The sequence below is a fragment of the Dysidea avara genome, chromosome 9 (genome assembly GCF_963678975.1).
Source record: "Dysidea avara chromosome 9, odDysAvar1.4, whole genome shotgun sequence".
Lineage (NCBI taxonomy): Eukaryota > Metazoa > Porifera > Demospongiae > Dictyoceratida > Dysideidae > Dysidea > Dysidea avara.
Genome location: NC_089280.1, coordinates 12,028,109 through 12,043,234, shown reverse-complemented (window position 1 = coordinate 12,043,234; position 15,126 = coordinate 12,028,109). Strand labels below are relative to the sequence as shown.

General features: G+C 37.7%; 2 protein-coding genes across 3 annotated transcripts; one reads left to right on the top strand and one right to left on the bottom strand.

Annotated features, from left to right (window-relative positions):
• Positions 1-32: 32 nt before the first annotated feature.
• On the bottom strand, positions 33-6,210 carry LOC136267806 (cyclin-K-like). 2 transcript variants are annotated; one of them, XM_066062985.1, is made up of 9 exons: positions 6,021-6,207; positions 5,867-5,948; positions 3,412-3,543; positions 3,250-3,355; positions 1,571-1,628; positions 1,327-1,493; positions 1,099-1,148; positions 682-709; positions 33-632 (listed from the first exon to the last, which is right to left on the bottom strand). In XM_066062985.1, the coding sequence occupies exons 1-9, from the start codon at positions 6,161-6,163 to the stop codon at positions 97-99; spliced, it is 1,302 nt and encodes a 433-aa protein (XP_065919057.1). In that variant the 5' UTR covers positions 6,164-6,207; the 3' UTR covers positions 33-96. The 2 variants fall into 2 exon arrangements, with proteins under 2 accessions (XP_065919057.1, XP_065919058.1); XM_066062986.1 differs by having other exon boundaries at positions 325-632; positions 1,099-1,138; positions 6,021-6,210.
• Positions 6,173-11,624, top strand: LOC136267809 (probable U3 small nucleolar RNA-associated protein 11). Its single transcript, XM_066062988.1, has 8 exons — positions 6,173-6,290; positions 6,523-6,584; positions 7,186-7,231; positions 7,285-7,341; positions 7,392-7,505; positions 10,071-10,214; positions 10,268-10,366; positions 11,396-11,624. Exons 1-8 carry the CDS (start codon positions 6,231-6,233, stop codon positions 11,474-11,476), a joined length of 663 nt encoding a protein of 220 aa, XP_065919060.1. The 5' UTR covers positions 6,173-6,230; the 3' UTR covers positions 11,477-11,624.
• Positions 11,625-15,126: the final 3,502 nt, after the last annotated feature.

Below are 15,126 nucleotides of genomic sequence, written 5' to 3'. Positions count from 1 at the left end.
GCTAATAGTTCGTAACGAAAAGTACCGCGGAATTTCCATTGACACATAATTAGTCTACACCTCATATCACAATACACACAATAAAAAGAACTACAATTACTGGTGGTTGTGTGTAACATATTGGGAAGGTAGTTGGTTAGATAGTGCTATATTGTTCCCTGGTAAAGATGGCACTGGTATCATCTGTTGTTGTTGTTGTTGTTGTACAGGGTTACTTGATGGTGACCCTACCATTGGTGTTGGTAGTAGTGTGATCCTCTGGCTTAAAGGAATGTTTGACAATTGTTGTTGTGTTTGTTGTTGGAGTTGTAGATTTGACTGGTGTCCATGTATTACAGGTGGTTGTTGGGATTGTATTGACTGATGGACTGGTATACCAGGTTGTTGCATGGGTATTGTAGCCTGTTGAGCTTGCATGATGGGTTGGTGCATCCGTATTCCAGGTTGCTGTACATGCATCACAGGTTGTTGTCCTGGCATAAAAGGTTTTTGAACATGTGATGCACTTTGTTGTGCTTGCATAATAGACTGCAAAATAGTAGGTTGTGTGATAGGTTGGTGAGATGAATAACTGGTATTAGGATATTGACTGTTGTCTGAATGTTGACTGATACCTCCTGGTGTGTCTGATCCTATAACATACAAACATCAGTAATGGACAAGTGAGACTAACTAGCTTACCTCTAGCAGCATTGCTTGACTGTTGACCCTGTAAACATTTAGCAAACGTTAGTACTTGCCATTTATAATACAAGTGTGAGATCAAAGCAAACCACACACATACTCATACGCACAAAATTACGCAAGCATGCACACACAAAACAAAGCCTTCGGTTACTGTACTAGCATGATTACATGTGCCCAGTGAACCAGCACTAGGACATCTATGTGCTACTCAGGTGCTACACTATACAAGTCATCACAGACAATCCTCCTAGGGGGCAGGACTAGTAACCCACAGGAGGCAGTATCGTGAAGGTGTAGGTACCACCACCTGCTGCGTGAAACACAGCAAAGCCTTTGGCCACCCTAGTACATGATCCTCATATGTGAAAACGTACTGTAGGCACACCAGTAACATAGTAGCAGTCTTCTCACCTGTACTGTATCTTTTTCTCCATACAAATCCAAAACATGACTACAAATATCTGGAAAACAATAAAAAGCACATGATTACACTGTTGTGTTGTGGTGTATCATTCCGTAACGACTGATTTGCTACTTGAGATAAGTTAAAGTACAGCTATTTATCCCACAAAATAAACAGGTAATGACACCTTAATCAAACAGGAGTCATTTAGCTATATACAAGGGTATACACTGTACCTTCTAAATCATGCACATCAATGGTATCAATGAATTGTCTCCACCAACTCTTTGTCTTACACACTGCCTGAGCTTGTAGGTCATATTTGGATAGTCGAGCAGCAAGGAAGAGAAAAGCGATAGCAATAGCTGGTGACTCCCACTGTAGACACAGTGTAGTACCCAGACTACAATAAATCACAACACAATAAACACATGTGAGAATATGTGTGCAGTTCAGAAAATCAACAGAACATTAACATACCTGTCATTAACAAATGTCCATGCCATCTGAACAATCTTTTGAAGCTTCATCTTGTCACCTACACGTATAAAATATTACAATTAGATTTTCAGGTACACATCATGTGTGTGTGTGAGTGTAGTTAGTGCACGAGTGTGTGTGTGTGGTTAGTGTGTCCATGCATGTGTGTGTGCCCCTATGCATAGTATGACTGTATACACCACGATGGTTTGTCAATTTGTTGTGCCAAAATACTGAGCTCTATTGTACAGAAGTGCAGAAAAAATTTCCATTGCAAAAATGACCTAATCTGGTAACATCAGATTCAGGACCTCGTCATAATGTCTTAGGATAAATAAACAGTGTTGGGACAATTACTTTTAAAAAGTAACTAGTTACATATTACTTGTAACTGAACTATTTAGTTACAGTTACATATTACCCATAACTATATAATAATATTACATATTAGGGATGGGCAATTATTTGGTTATCGTGATTATTTTGTTGGCAATAATCGACATCATCTCATTTTTGTAACTTGATGATAATCGAAATTGGCAATTATCGTGTAATAATCGTGATAATCGAGGAATTTTTAAAAGTTATAATCATTCACCTTGAATATTATGTCAGTTAGTTTGAATATTTTAGTGATTCCTGTTACAGTGGTTGAGTGGACAATAGGGCTGAGCGATTGTGAAATTTTGCTACCTTCACGATTGTAGAATACAACATATCACGATTATGATAACAATCACGATGTTATATCTTTACATGCATCAAACGATCGTATATGCACAACTTCGTATAAATTACAAAACAAGGTGAAATTGTGTACAACTGACCAGACCAGTTATAGTTCAATACAAACAGTATACTGAATAATAGTGTCCTTAAAATTCAACAGTTTGTAACAGGTAAGCTTTTCAGTAGTATGATTTATTCACACAATGAACAGTCTCAGTGTAGGCTTGTTTTCCAGATCAAGCGCTTCCACAATAGTATATATCACCATTTTGAATTTATTTACATGTGATGCCACAACATCACGATGTTCATACAGTACATATCAACATCACGATGTTCAGACACAATCATGATTAATCCCATAATCGATATAATCTCCCAGCCCTAGTGGACAATAATTGTGATAATCGTGATAATGGTTCATGACAATAATCGTATGGCAGAAATGTCAATACCGCCCATCCATATTACATATTATATTACTTTGTGTCCACAGCCTTATACTGTCATGGGTGAAACTACCACTTTATCACGTGACATGATTGTGTTGTTGGACAATGTGCAAATCTTGGTTATAAGTAAGAAGCTGGTGTATAAGCTACATTCAATAGGCTTCATTACTTTGTTGTGGCTAGGCCGTTACTCAGTGGATTAGACATTAGTAACTTCGTTACTTAAAGTAATAATATTATGTAAATTAGACTCGTTACAGTAACTTCATTACTTATTAACGTATTACATTTGCAAGTAAAGTAACTTGAGTTATATTACCTGTTTTTACAGCATATTTTGTTACATTACTTTGTTACCCCAAAAGTAATAATCATTACGTAATGCATTACCCCCAACACTGAGGATAAACACAGGTGTGTCTGTACGATATGCTTACAAGTGTGTATGTGAGGATATGTGTACATATCATGTGTGTACACTTCAAAACAACTATTTACCTTTCAACTGTTTTCCAAACTTGAGGATATAAGAATATGGGTGTTCCACTTGAAGGTCAAACTTCATGGTTTGTAATAATATTCTTTCATGTGTGAACAACTCCTCCTACACAAGTAATAACACACTCCTGGTACAATGAGACATACAAACAACATCATTACCCGAGGATCACTCCCAAACTTGGCAAACTGATGATCTGATAACAAAGACTTTGCCTGTTTTAACACATCTTTACTCTTCTTGGGAGTCTCTTCCACTTTACCAGCTAACAATAAACAACTCATAGCAACCACCTGTGGATACAACAAAGGATATCATTTCCATTAAGAATTACACTATTACATATCTACATGCCATGTTTGGACTACTATAAGGAGCAGTAGGAAATTGACTCAATTGTATAAGTTTCAAGACAAGGGAGTGCCACTCCAATAGCTACAGCCATGCACTACATTACAAACAGTGGCTACTGTAAATTTAAAGTCATCTTGTGTAGCTGACCAGCACATGGAGCACAAGGGTCTGGTGTGACAGCTACACTACATAAGTACCTGTGCCAGTACTACAGAAAACTGGTGTGTCCCATCAAGTTATTAATTAACAGCATTCTATGATGTGTAACTCCACTATAGCATGCCTCAAATTGATTCACACACACCAACATATTGACAGGCAACATTACACAACATCCTCCTCCCTGGTGAGCTTGTACATCAGCATACAGTGTAAATGCAAGAGTTTGCTGTCAATTAAGTGTCACCATTGTAATGCACCTGGAAATTATTAATTGTATTTCATTTGCACAAGTGTTAAAGCGGCTGTCACCAGACCATTAGCTACACCAGACTAATGGTAAAGGGCAGTCAGGATTTATTTTTGTGTTAGTAACTTTTGGCTTGATCATTGAGAGTATGTATGAATGTGTTGTACTAGATTTCTCCATTGCTTGGCTGTTTCTTAACCTTAAAACTGGCCTTGTCTAATGGACATTACTTTATGTACTAGTGAATTTAAAAATTGTTAATTTAGAAATGGAAGTAGGGATCAAGCGATAAAAACTACTGAAACAAGTGATTTGAATGATGGCAACTATTACAACATAGCTTTGTGGGGAAATCCTTACATTGGCATCTCACCACCTCACCATATATGTTCAATGCCAAAGTAGGAATTTCCCCACAAAGCTATGTTGTAATAGTTGCCATCATTCAAATCACTTGTTTCAGTAGTTTTTATTGCTTGATCCCTACTTCCATTTCTAAATTAACAATTTTTAAATTCACTAGTTTGTTAACTTTTTTGGTATAGGTATATAGCTATTATTGATCTTTGGCACTGACTGCTCTATTAGAGTATCTCGATATTGCTGCTTGCTTTATGCAAGCTGCTCAATTACTAAATTGAAGGCATGCAGGGTTTCTATCTCCTGTTTTCTACAATTAGTTACAGCTGGACCATTAATAATGGGCGTGGTCCACTGATCATTAAGTACGAGCGCCCGCTCTGATTGATAAGGGCATGGCAGTGTGTTATTATTGCGCATACTTCGCTAGGCTGTTTGATCGCTTTGCAAGTGTTGCTATACAGGCATCTACTTGCCCTTACAGTACGGAATCCGTTATTAGTTTTGTGGCGTCCGAATACGGCTGCTCTAAGGAAAGTGTCGATACGAATTATTAACGCCTCCGTGACTGGAAAAGAAGAAGACGATCCGTAATTGAAGATAAAAGGAAAGGCAAAGTGTAGAAGGCAGACACTCGTCGGAACCCGAAAAGGCACATCCCAGCAGCGAGTTAAATATTGTGGCAAAGAATGGTGATCCTTCGCTGCTTCGTTTGGCCTGTAGCCTTGCGAATGTGGTCAGGCAGGCAGGCAGGCTGACGAAAATGTCTGTTTTAGCAATTTTTTAGAAATAAAATTCCAGCACTTTTCTAGTCGTTTCCTGATACATAACGCTAGAAATAAAGTTAGAAACTTGAAGACTCTTTAGTAAAAGGTTTATTTGCTGCGTGAGATATTTCTAGGATGATTTTTGAGGGATTGAAATTTGAGGCGCGCGCCAAATCCACCCGGATCCCTACTTAAACTGTTTGATTACATCAAGTGTGCTTTATCCTCAAAATAGAGCGGTTTCAATTGACGTCATAGGGTGCGGCATTAAACTGAAACGTGTGGCAAAATGGTGTGGCATTTGTACAGGTGGAGTGCATATTTCATTATTCGGCTGCTGTAGAAACAGACAGCCAAACAACTACGGTCAGGTAATCACTTACCAGTTGATATTAATATACTAGAAGGATGGCAGCATAGCTTGTCTACTTTCTGATATCACAATACAAAGCTCCATCTACTCGCCTACGCATTTTCTAAATTTGCGCACATACTGAATGGGACGTTCTATGGAGATATCAAAAACTAGTCTAGCTACGCTGTCGTCCTTTAGTATGTTAATGCCCAATGACAAATGATTGTTTTACTGTGGTAAAGTTGCTGTCAGTGATCCTGTCGTGGCAGAGGAGCACAAAACATAACTATTTTGTATTGTGGTATTGGGGTTTTGCCACCCGTTTAAGCGCGTAAAAAGGTGAAACCGCACATCTCAAAATACACACTTACCCATCTGTTGAATTGTTTGAAACTTTGTAACATGAAGAACCTGTGGAAATATACTACACTTGTAGCTTGAGTGTCATAACGACTGTATCACTTGTCAAGGGATTCATAAACTCTTCACCTAAAATAACACAAATGACCCAAAATGTAAGGATACAGTCCCATGTTAGTGCTAGCGTTCACTATCAACTTTACTCCCTCCTTCCTGTATCTTGTTTCTGTAGTGATGTCTATGCCATCCTTCCGTGATGGGGTACAACTTTGTATGTCTGTTTTTGAGAAGTACCAGCATAGCGCCATCTCCAATTAAGCACGTCGAGATATTTTTACCTATTTATAAGCGCACGTTGTAACCGAGGTTGTAATCATGTCGTCATTTAGAAATGCTAACAAGTCTCAAAGGAGAACGTATAAAGAGCGTGCACAAGTAAGTTTTAGAGCTCGCTTATTCTTGCGGAAAACCAACGTTCTTAGTTCTTATTATTCTGCCCCACGTGTTTGTAATTTTATGTCATTGTGGGTTTTGATTAATGCACATTGATTTATACACGTTATTGACTTTGTTGTACTGTACCTGTGGTAGCTACATGTATAACTGTGATAAAGAGTGTGTGTTATTGCTGTATATGTGAAATGCGTTAATGTTTTGCCTATCACAGCCAGCACATCGGAAACACCTGGGCTTGTTAGAAAAGCACAAGGATTATGTGTTAAGAGCTAGGTGAGTGTGTATGTGTGTATACACACAGCATGCTTAAGAATGCATCCTTGCTTGTTACAATGTTGTCTTTATCTTCCATGATTTTATTTATTTTTATTATTTGCTTTATAGCATACATACAACAAGATACGTACAGTATAAACATTAGTAATCCTTAAAATCTAGTGTATGCTGAAGGTCCACTGGCATCCAGTGCCAGCGGCCAGGAGAAACTACTGTCTGTTTGGTTCCACATGGGGTACTTTGAGATAATGTCACTCTCTAGAATTCTATAGATATGTATGCATGAAATTGACAAGGAGAAATCCGAGCATTAATCGGATGGCTGCAGGTTCAAGGCTGCCCAGGTCCAGTCTCATGGATTTTTTCTCCTTTCTGTACCTTTACAAACATACTTTAATACAACAACTGTAAACAGGCTGCTGGACCAGGTATCCTACAGACCTTCAGAACTTGTGCTGTAAAGTCTTAATAAATAAAAAGATCCGTGTATCCTGTTTCTGACCCTTTTCTAGCACAGTATAATGCTGTACTGTACTGATAGACTGTGATGAGGTTAGCTTGTAGTAGGACACTAGTACTATGTACTGTTACCTCACAGGGATTATCACAAGAAACAAGAACAAATTAAAATACTACAAGAAAAAGTGAGAAAATGTATTTTGATTGAAAATAATGTTCTTTTCATTTCTCATGGCAGGCAAGAAATAGAAACCCAGATGAATTCTACCACAAAATGATCAATTCCTCAATGGAGGTAGACTGTACTGTATTGTCATAACAACTGGTCCCATATACACACATTAGAGTGGTCGTCACATACAAAGAACATCCAAGAAGCTGACAAAAACTGTTGATCACAAGTTAATGATGACGCAGGATATCAACTATGTTCAAATGAAACTGAACATTGAACGGAAGGTCAACTGAACCTGTTTGTGGTCCTTTTTGTATTAGTTTATATTCCTATAATGAGGTCACCTACACCTTACTAATAGGACACTCCAGGATGGTCCCATAGTGTCCATAATAGTTGAGGTCCCTCTGTATTCCCCATAGTGATTGTATGGATGTTTATCTGTGTACAGTCAATTGATTGCTCTAGTAGAGTTAGTTTTGTGCTTTTCCTCCTACCTACAATGTTTATGTACCTTCTCATTTGCTGTAAGAGTACATGTTTACCAACTGTACTGCTAGTAATAGTGTGAAACAGCCAGTGTGGCAGAGCTAAAAGTTATATCTAATCCAAAACAGCCAAGCTGTAAAAAAGAGTGTGGCCCTCAAAAAGGCTATGGTGAAAAAAGATGTGAAATCCAAGGTGGCGGCCAAGAAATGGCTGTGATGGTAGGTTAATGGTAAAATTTTAATAACGACAATTCAGGTGCCGCTTGGTCTTGGCACAAAATTCACCTGAATTGTCGTTATTAAAATTTTTACCATTAACCTACCATCACAACCATTTCTTGGCTGCCACCTTGGATTTCACATCTTTTTTCATCATAGCCTTTTTGAGGGCCGCACTCTTTTTTACAGCTTGGCTGTTTTGGATTAGATTTCACTTCTTTTTGTATTTGTATACCCCAAAGCTGGCCTATGGCCGCCTTTGGGACCTTTTTAACCTATCTTTTTCTTTACCACAGGAAGAAGAAAAGATGAAGCAGATGTACTTTAAATATTTCTGATTTTATCAGTAAATGTACAAATTATATATATAGTACATATATTTATTACAGAACTCTCCTTGGTGGTTTCTTTGTAACTGAACACTCTACAAGGTGACTTCTTCTAGCTGCTCTCTCTACAGAGTGAATTGTTTGTAGCTGAACGGTCTACAAGGTAACTTCTTCTAGCTGATCTCTCTACAGGGTGATTTGTTTGTAGCTGAATTCTGTACAGGTGATTTGTTTGCAGCTGAGCTCTTTACAGAATGGTTTCTTTGTAGCTGAACTCTCTACAAGGTAACTTCTTCTAACTGATCTTTCTACAGGGCAATTTGTTTGTGGCTGAATTTTCTACAGGGTGATTTCTTTGCAGCTGAACTCTCTACATGGTGGTTTCTTTGTAACTGAACTCTCTACAAGGTAACTTCTTCTAGCTGATCTTTCTACGGGGTGATTTGTTTGTAGCTGAACTTTCTGCAAGGAACTTCTTCTAGCTGATCTCTCTACAGGGCGATTTGTTTGTAGCTGAACTCTCTACATGGTGGTTTCTTTGTAGCTGAACTCTACAAGGTGATTTCTTCTAGATGAACTATCTCTTTCCATAGTTGCATGAACTCCCTACAAGGTAACTTCTTCTAGCTGATCTCTCTACAGGGTGACTTGTTTGTAGCTGATCTCTATACAGGTTATTTGTTTCTAGCTGATCTCTTGAATTCTCTTCAGGGTGACTGCTCTATTAGGATGACTGCTCTATTAGAGTATCTCGATCTCGCACTTGCTACACCAAGTTGGATTTCGTGTTATAACTCCGTGGCTTTATGTCTGATTCTTCTACACTATTGAAGAGCCTTTCTAAGATGATTACTCCATCTATACAGCGATTTTCAAAGCATAACCCAAGCGGTTTATCTGGTAGGCGTGGCAAGCAGTCGTTTTTTATTAGCTAATCTCGATTGCATAATTGTTACACACTGTTGGTTTTTTCGTTGTATCTTCCTGGTTTTTAACTCGATTTCTTTCAAACCACAAAAGGTTTGAGGTTCAATAGTTAACCTATTCACCCACCGATTTTCAGCTTCTTCCCATACGCGGTTTACCCTGTAGGCGTGACAACATATTGGTGTTGTTTTTCGTGAATAATCGCTCATAACTCTCTGCCTGTTTATCGTATTCCAGCCAAAGTTGGTACTGAGATGTGCCTTTGTACCCCCCTTCTGTGTGCCAAATTTCAAGGCAATCGGATATGGCGTTCGCGTTTTATAGCAGTTTTTGTAAGTGTGCGAAAAGAGGAAGAAAAATAAGAAAAAAAGAAGAAACTAAGCTAATTTTTGAAGTCGCATATCTTGGGAACGCTTGAAGCGATTACGCTCAAATTTGGAATGTGGAGTGCTGAAGTTGGAGGGAGTGTCCACAGCAAAAATCGTCTTGTTTCATCAAGGAAGTACAGAGCTATGGAGGTGCAAAAATTGCGTTTTCGTTCTTCCTGTCAATATACTCACGGGTGTTGTGCGCCGGCTTCTTGGGCCGCACAACACACTACCGTGTGTCTTGATAAAATACTGTATGTTGGTTTCAATGTGGGTGTGACCATATGAACCTTGTCATTTGCTATAAGAGTGTTTACCAACTACACTATTAACAATGATTGTTTGTTCCATGAAATACGGTCAGGAACCATATTAACCTGTTGACCTTAAAACACTCTAATAGAACACACAATACTATAAGTACCACAAGTGATGGATTGAGCAGTAGTGTATTTCTTGCTACAAGTTCATACTTGCTTCTATTGTATATTGTTAATTGTGTTTTTTTATCAGTGTAGAAAGTGGAGAGACTAGAGAGTGAACAGCTCCACTTGACAAAGGAACATCAAAACACTCGTCTGATATTTGTTAGTAGTAGTGATGAAGAAGAAACATCAAATGAAACAACTCAACCATCACAACACCAGCTGGTCACTGAGCAGGTACTACATGTTGTAAAGAATTGACAGTTTAATAGTGTCCTCTTGTGTCACAGGATGTAGAAAGTAATTGTAAGGAGTTGGAACAGAGAAGATGGAGGGTAAAAGAACTTCAGAGAGTTACTGGTAAAATGCAGATACAAAAGCAACTGATGGTTAGCAGTGTTTAATCTGTGTCAATGTCATTTTATTAATGTGTACTGGTGGGATATTCACTAAAGATAGAACACTTGCATAGTTCCCCCAATTTATTTTTTTATAGTACAATTAATTTTGTATTGTGAATCCATTGAATAAATGTGAACTAGGTTTTCATAGTGACAATTGTCTGGCAGAATGTCAACATCACTTAATCACTAAATGTTACACCCATCGAACACCCTATATTGGTCTAACCAAGATATTGTATTATAGTGATCATAGACCTGGGCTTCGTGTGTGTGTTCGTGTGCGTGTGCGTGTAAATCATTTGGTTTGGTTTTAATACTAAAAGTGGTATTAGTTAATATTGCCTACAATTTATGTACATTGCTGTACTAAAATTACTTTTAGTTCTAGTGCCGTACAACTAGAACAACACATGTGTGTGTGTGTGTGTGTGTGTGTGTGTGTGTGTGTGTGTGTGTGTGTGTGTGTGTGTGTGTGAGTGTGTGTGAGTTTTTGTGTGTGTGAGTTTTTATGTGTGTGTGTGTGTGTGTGTGTTGTGTACGTGTTTTGTACATGCATGCTTGTCGTTTCCTAAGGATGAAACTTTACTCATGTTCCAGTCTATGCAGCAAATGCCAACTGTCCATGTATCATATAATTGGTGAAAATTCAGAGTTTTCCCTTACCTTCACCACACAGCCTCCTGCAGGTTAACTGGAGGATTTGCCTACAGGTATATCCCTGTGGTGGTTCATTATGTAGGCGTGACCATTGAAAGTACTTTTAGCTGAGCTGAAGGGTTTCTTTTGCTTAGCACTTTATGTGTGCATATGCACGTATGTGAATGGTATGTGTACACCTGTGTGTATGAAATAGTTAGTCAGGTAAATTAGTGACATCATGATGTGTAATATTATGTACATGTCAGTATGGTGGATATTACAAGATCCAGTAGTGATATTTGTGTGTAGTCCTACATATAAGCTACCTGCCCACCATCCCTATATTTGTACCACACATGTTTTCTATTACTACAGGGTAAAGGAAAATGTATGAAGTGTAAAGCTGGAGATGATCAGCCAACATTTTACAAGTGGAAGAAGGAACGCAAGAAATGATTTTTTTCAAAGAAAAATTATCACATTAATTCCCATAATATCATTATTATTCATGTCATTGTTTGTTGTTGTAATATTATTTGTTTGTGTAATCATTTTGAGATACTTGTTGTTGTGATGTGTTGCTTTAATCATTGTAGTAATTGTACACGTAGAAGGAGGAAATTAGGAAATCTTGTAGACCCACGTGATTTTGTTTGTAGGAGGGTGTGGCTCTACAATGTAGTAAAATAAGTGATTATTGTTTAGCGATGGCTGATCGTAGTAAAGGGTCGGATTTTCAGTTATCAGAAGTAATCACATTTGGATATTCACGTGTGTGTAGATCACAAATGGTAATTAGTGAAGATGGGTTATCCGCAAGTAAAAGAAATCCTGAGAATACTTTGTTTCACAGTGTGGTGTATGGTGAAAAGCCTCTTAAAGGAGTATCAGAGTTCGAAGTAGAAATAGTTCGTTATGGCAGTGGATGGGCTGGCTCAGTTCATTTCGGTGTGATGAAGATTAGTAAGGATAAGGAATTAACACTCAGTGATGTACCAGTTGACTTGTATGTTGCTCCAAATCACTTTGTTTGGGGTGGTTATCAGTTATACAATAACTTCAGTCATGAACTAGTGAGAACAAGTTATGGTAATCAAAACCTTGATGACTTAAGGGAAGGTAACAGAGTTGGTTTAAGACTAGACAGAAATGGTGATTTATCATTCCTTGTTGATGGACGGTCACAAGGAGTGGCCTATATATAGGAACATTGTTAGTAAAGATCACAATTTATTTGTGGTAGTGGACCATTATACTAGATGTGTTGAGACCAGGATCACCAGATCTGGTAAGTGAACCTCCTCACATGATCAACTGATTTATGATCATACTGTGTAGCTTACCATGTGTAGTAAGAATGTGTTGGGATATTATTTGGTGAGTAATAAAGTTTCACTTTAATGTTTCTAAATTTCTATTTCTCTCATTTACTATAAACCTGTTGAGCTGATCACGCAATTGTGACTGCATAGAGTAAAAACGGAAGCTTATGCACATTTTGAATATGTTTAGATTTTACATCCTGTATGCTACATGTATATTTATAAAAGCTTTTTAATATTATCAAGTTATGTTCAATCCTTTGTCATGGAACTAGTGTTCATTGTGTACCCTATATCTGTTTCACGTGGTTGTAATCAGTGATTAAAATCAGTTTTTCTTCAAAAATTAGGCGTGTTTAATCTTCCATTTTTACTATATGCAGTCACAATTGTCAAACTTTCCTGACAATACAATTTCAGACCACTACCATAGTGGACGTTTACCACTATACATAAAGACCTAGCTCACATGACCACTCAAAATACAGAGTGGGTGTAGTGAACTTTGTTACTGATAAGTATCATATAACCACATTGTTAGTGACCAACAGTAATAGTATACAATGTGACCAAATTTGTGAATAGGAATATTTGATGTACAGGGAGAAATTTTGATAGATCACAATTTGTAGTATTCACCACCATATATGGTCAATGGACAATGTGGCTATGTACATGTGTAGTTATTGTCATCTGGTAGTAGTCAGTAAACTGAAGTCCAGTACACTTGGTATTAGTCAGATGAAAATGTGGAAATGATTTCAGGATCTTGCTTGACCGGCAGCTTGTGTCCACTAAGCTATGATTTCAGTCATATTTCAGTCATGTACTATGTGGCAAGAATCAAATTATTGCTATTGGGCTATAGGCTATACAAATTTAAGCTTCAGTGAACTTTATTATATACAATAATAGTTGTTATGGAAAGGACTAGCAGTTACCACAGTAATATAGTAGCTATATATGGTGTGATGTGTGGGAGAACTATACGTACTTGTTTGTAATATCTACATGTGCAGTGATCCAGTTAAATTTCACTATCAGTACCTTAATATTAATTTACAAGTGATTATTACAATAAAAAGTTCTTAGTCCAGGGGAATCATTATCTGAAGTGTAAGTTTAATTCCTACTTTAGTCCACATAGCTAATTACATACAATAAACCAACTTGTTTATTAAATACTTCAGGTCACATGATCCTCCTTGTTTAAGAACTTGTTATTGTAGTGATTTCTGCTAGTTTGTGAATTCCTAATTTGTACTATGTATATAAAAACAGTAAATTTGTTGGAGAACACTTCAAAGATGCAAAAGTTTGCCAAATGCAGAAAGTTACATGTATGTATGTTTGTCCACATGTACTTTACATGTTGAATTCCACAATGAATAGTTACACTAGTCTGTTACATTACAAACACAGAGTGAAACGTGTAATAATGGGATAACACTAAGTGCTCCATAATGGCACATAGCAGGATAGTAAATACAATAGTAAACATGTTATAAGATTTTGTAATAATATTAATTGTATACCTTAAGGTGCATAAATTTAGCGATACACTAAATTTAGCGATTTTAGCGATTTTGATATTTTCGCTAAATTAAATATCCGTTAAATTAAAAACACTGTTATAATCATGGTTATGTATTTCCTGTAGTTGGATCTTCAGCATAGTCATCATCATCTTCTTCAGATTCATCATCTTCTGATTCATCCAGCAAATCATAAGCGTTATGAAGTGCCTGCAAGATTCGGTCTGTGAAATCTTCGTATTCACCATTTACTGGTTCTGCATACTTCATCTGCACGGATTTCCTGCACAGCTCTAATGCTTGCTTATTTTGATCATTCGTTTCCATGCTGACAGTTACTTCGATGGGTATTTCAAGACCACCCTGAATCAGAGGTGATTTTCGATGATGAACATCAGTCACTTTACAAGTTACTGTGGCTCCATGTACGATTATGAAATACATAAAGCGAGATATTTCTCGTGGTAAGTGTCCAACAACTCGTTCAATTGCGCCAAATCGTCTGTATCCTGCTACTGCAAAACGATCAAAACGGTTAATTACCAACTTCTGGGCGTGCTGGCAGTATTTCATGTAAAGTTGGGGCCCAAAATAACTTGTATTCATGATATCCTCTCAGTCCACAAAGAAAACTAAACTGCAAAAACATAGGGCTAGATGCAACGCCAGCCATCTGTGGATACACGTGATCCCGACGTGGTCTGATCGATTTCAGGTGCTACCTACCTGCATTAACTGGTTTTACAGGATTTTACAGGCGCAAGTTCACCTTGTACATGTGATATGGCTCTTTACCGTTTCGGATTCAAACGGATTAGGCCTGATGAGAGTTCCAGTTCCCAAGAGAAACCTATGCCTGATGGAATGCCTTCTTTAGAAGAGGCTAAGAGAATTGGGGTTGGCGAAGTCGAGTACGAAGCTGTTGTAAACAACACAAGTGAGATTTTGAGTAGCCAGAAAAAGAAACAGAGATGTACACGAGGGACTTATTTGAAATACTCAGACGAAGATCGAGCCAAGATAGGAAAGTATGCCGTGGAGAATGGGAATGAACGGGCCCGAAAGCAGTTTTTAAAAAAGTACCCAACCTTGACTGAAAGTACAGTGCGAAATTTTAAGAAGGCCTACAAAGAAGCAGTCGAGTCAGAATTGGAAAAACCAAACCCTGAACCAGTTTGTAAAATTCAATGCCAACCTCAAGGACGACCACCTATTCTATTGGATTTTGATGCAAAATTGATAAAACTGC

What these genes read in the sequence shown, in the direction of transcription:
- LOC136267809 (XM_066062988.1), top strand. Translation starts at nt 6,231, where the DNA reads ATGTCGTCATTTAGAAATGCTAACAAGTCTCAAAGGAGAACGTATAAA. An exon ending in CGTATAAAGAGCGTGCACAA is followed by an intron (nt 6,291 to 6,522) that starts GTAAGTTTTAGA and finishes TGCCTATCACAG; the next exon opens with CCAGCACATCGGAAACACCT. An exon ending in AACTGAACATTGAACGGAAG is followed by an intron (nt 7,506 to 10,070) that starts GTCAACTGAACC and finishes TTATCAGTGTAG; the next exon opens with AAAGTGGAGAGACTAGAGAG.
- LOC136267806 (XM_066062985.1), bottom strand. Translation starts at nt 6,163, where the DNA reads ATGGCGCTATGCTGGTACTTCTCAAAAACAGACATACAAAGTTGTACC. An exon ending in GCTAGCACTAACATGGGACT is followed by an intron (nt 5,949 to 6,020) that starts GTATCCTTACAT and finishes CAAGTGATACAG; the next exon opens with TCGTTATGACACTCAAGCTA. An exon ending in GTTTGGAAAACAGTTGAAAG is followed by an intron (nt 1,629 to 3,249) that starts GTAAATAGTTGT and finishes TTATACGTGTAG; the next exon opens with GTGACAAGATGAAGCTTCAA.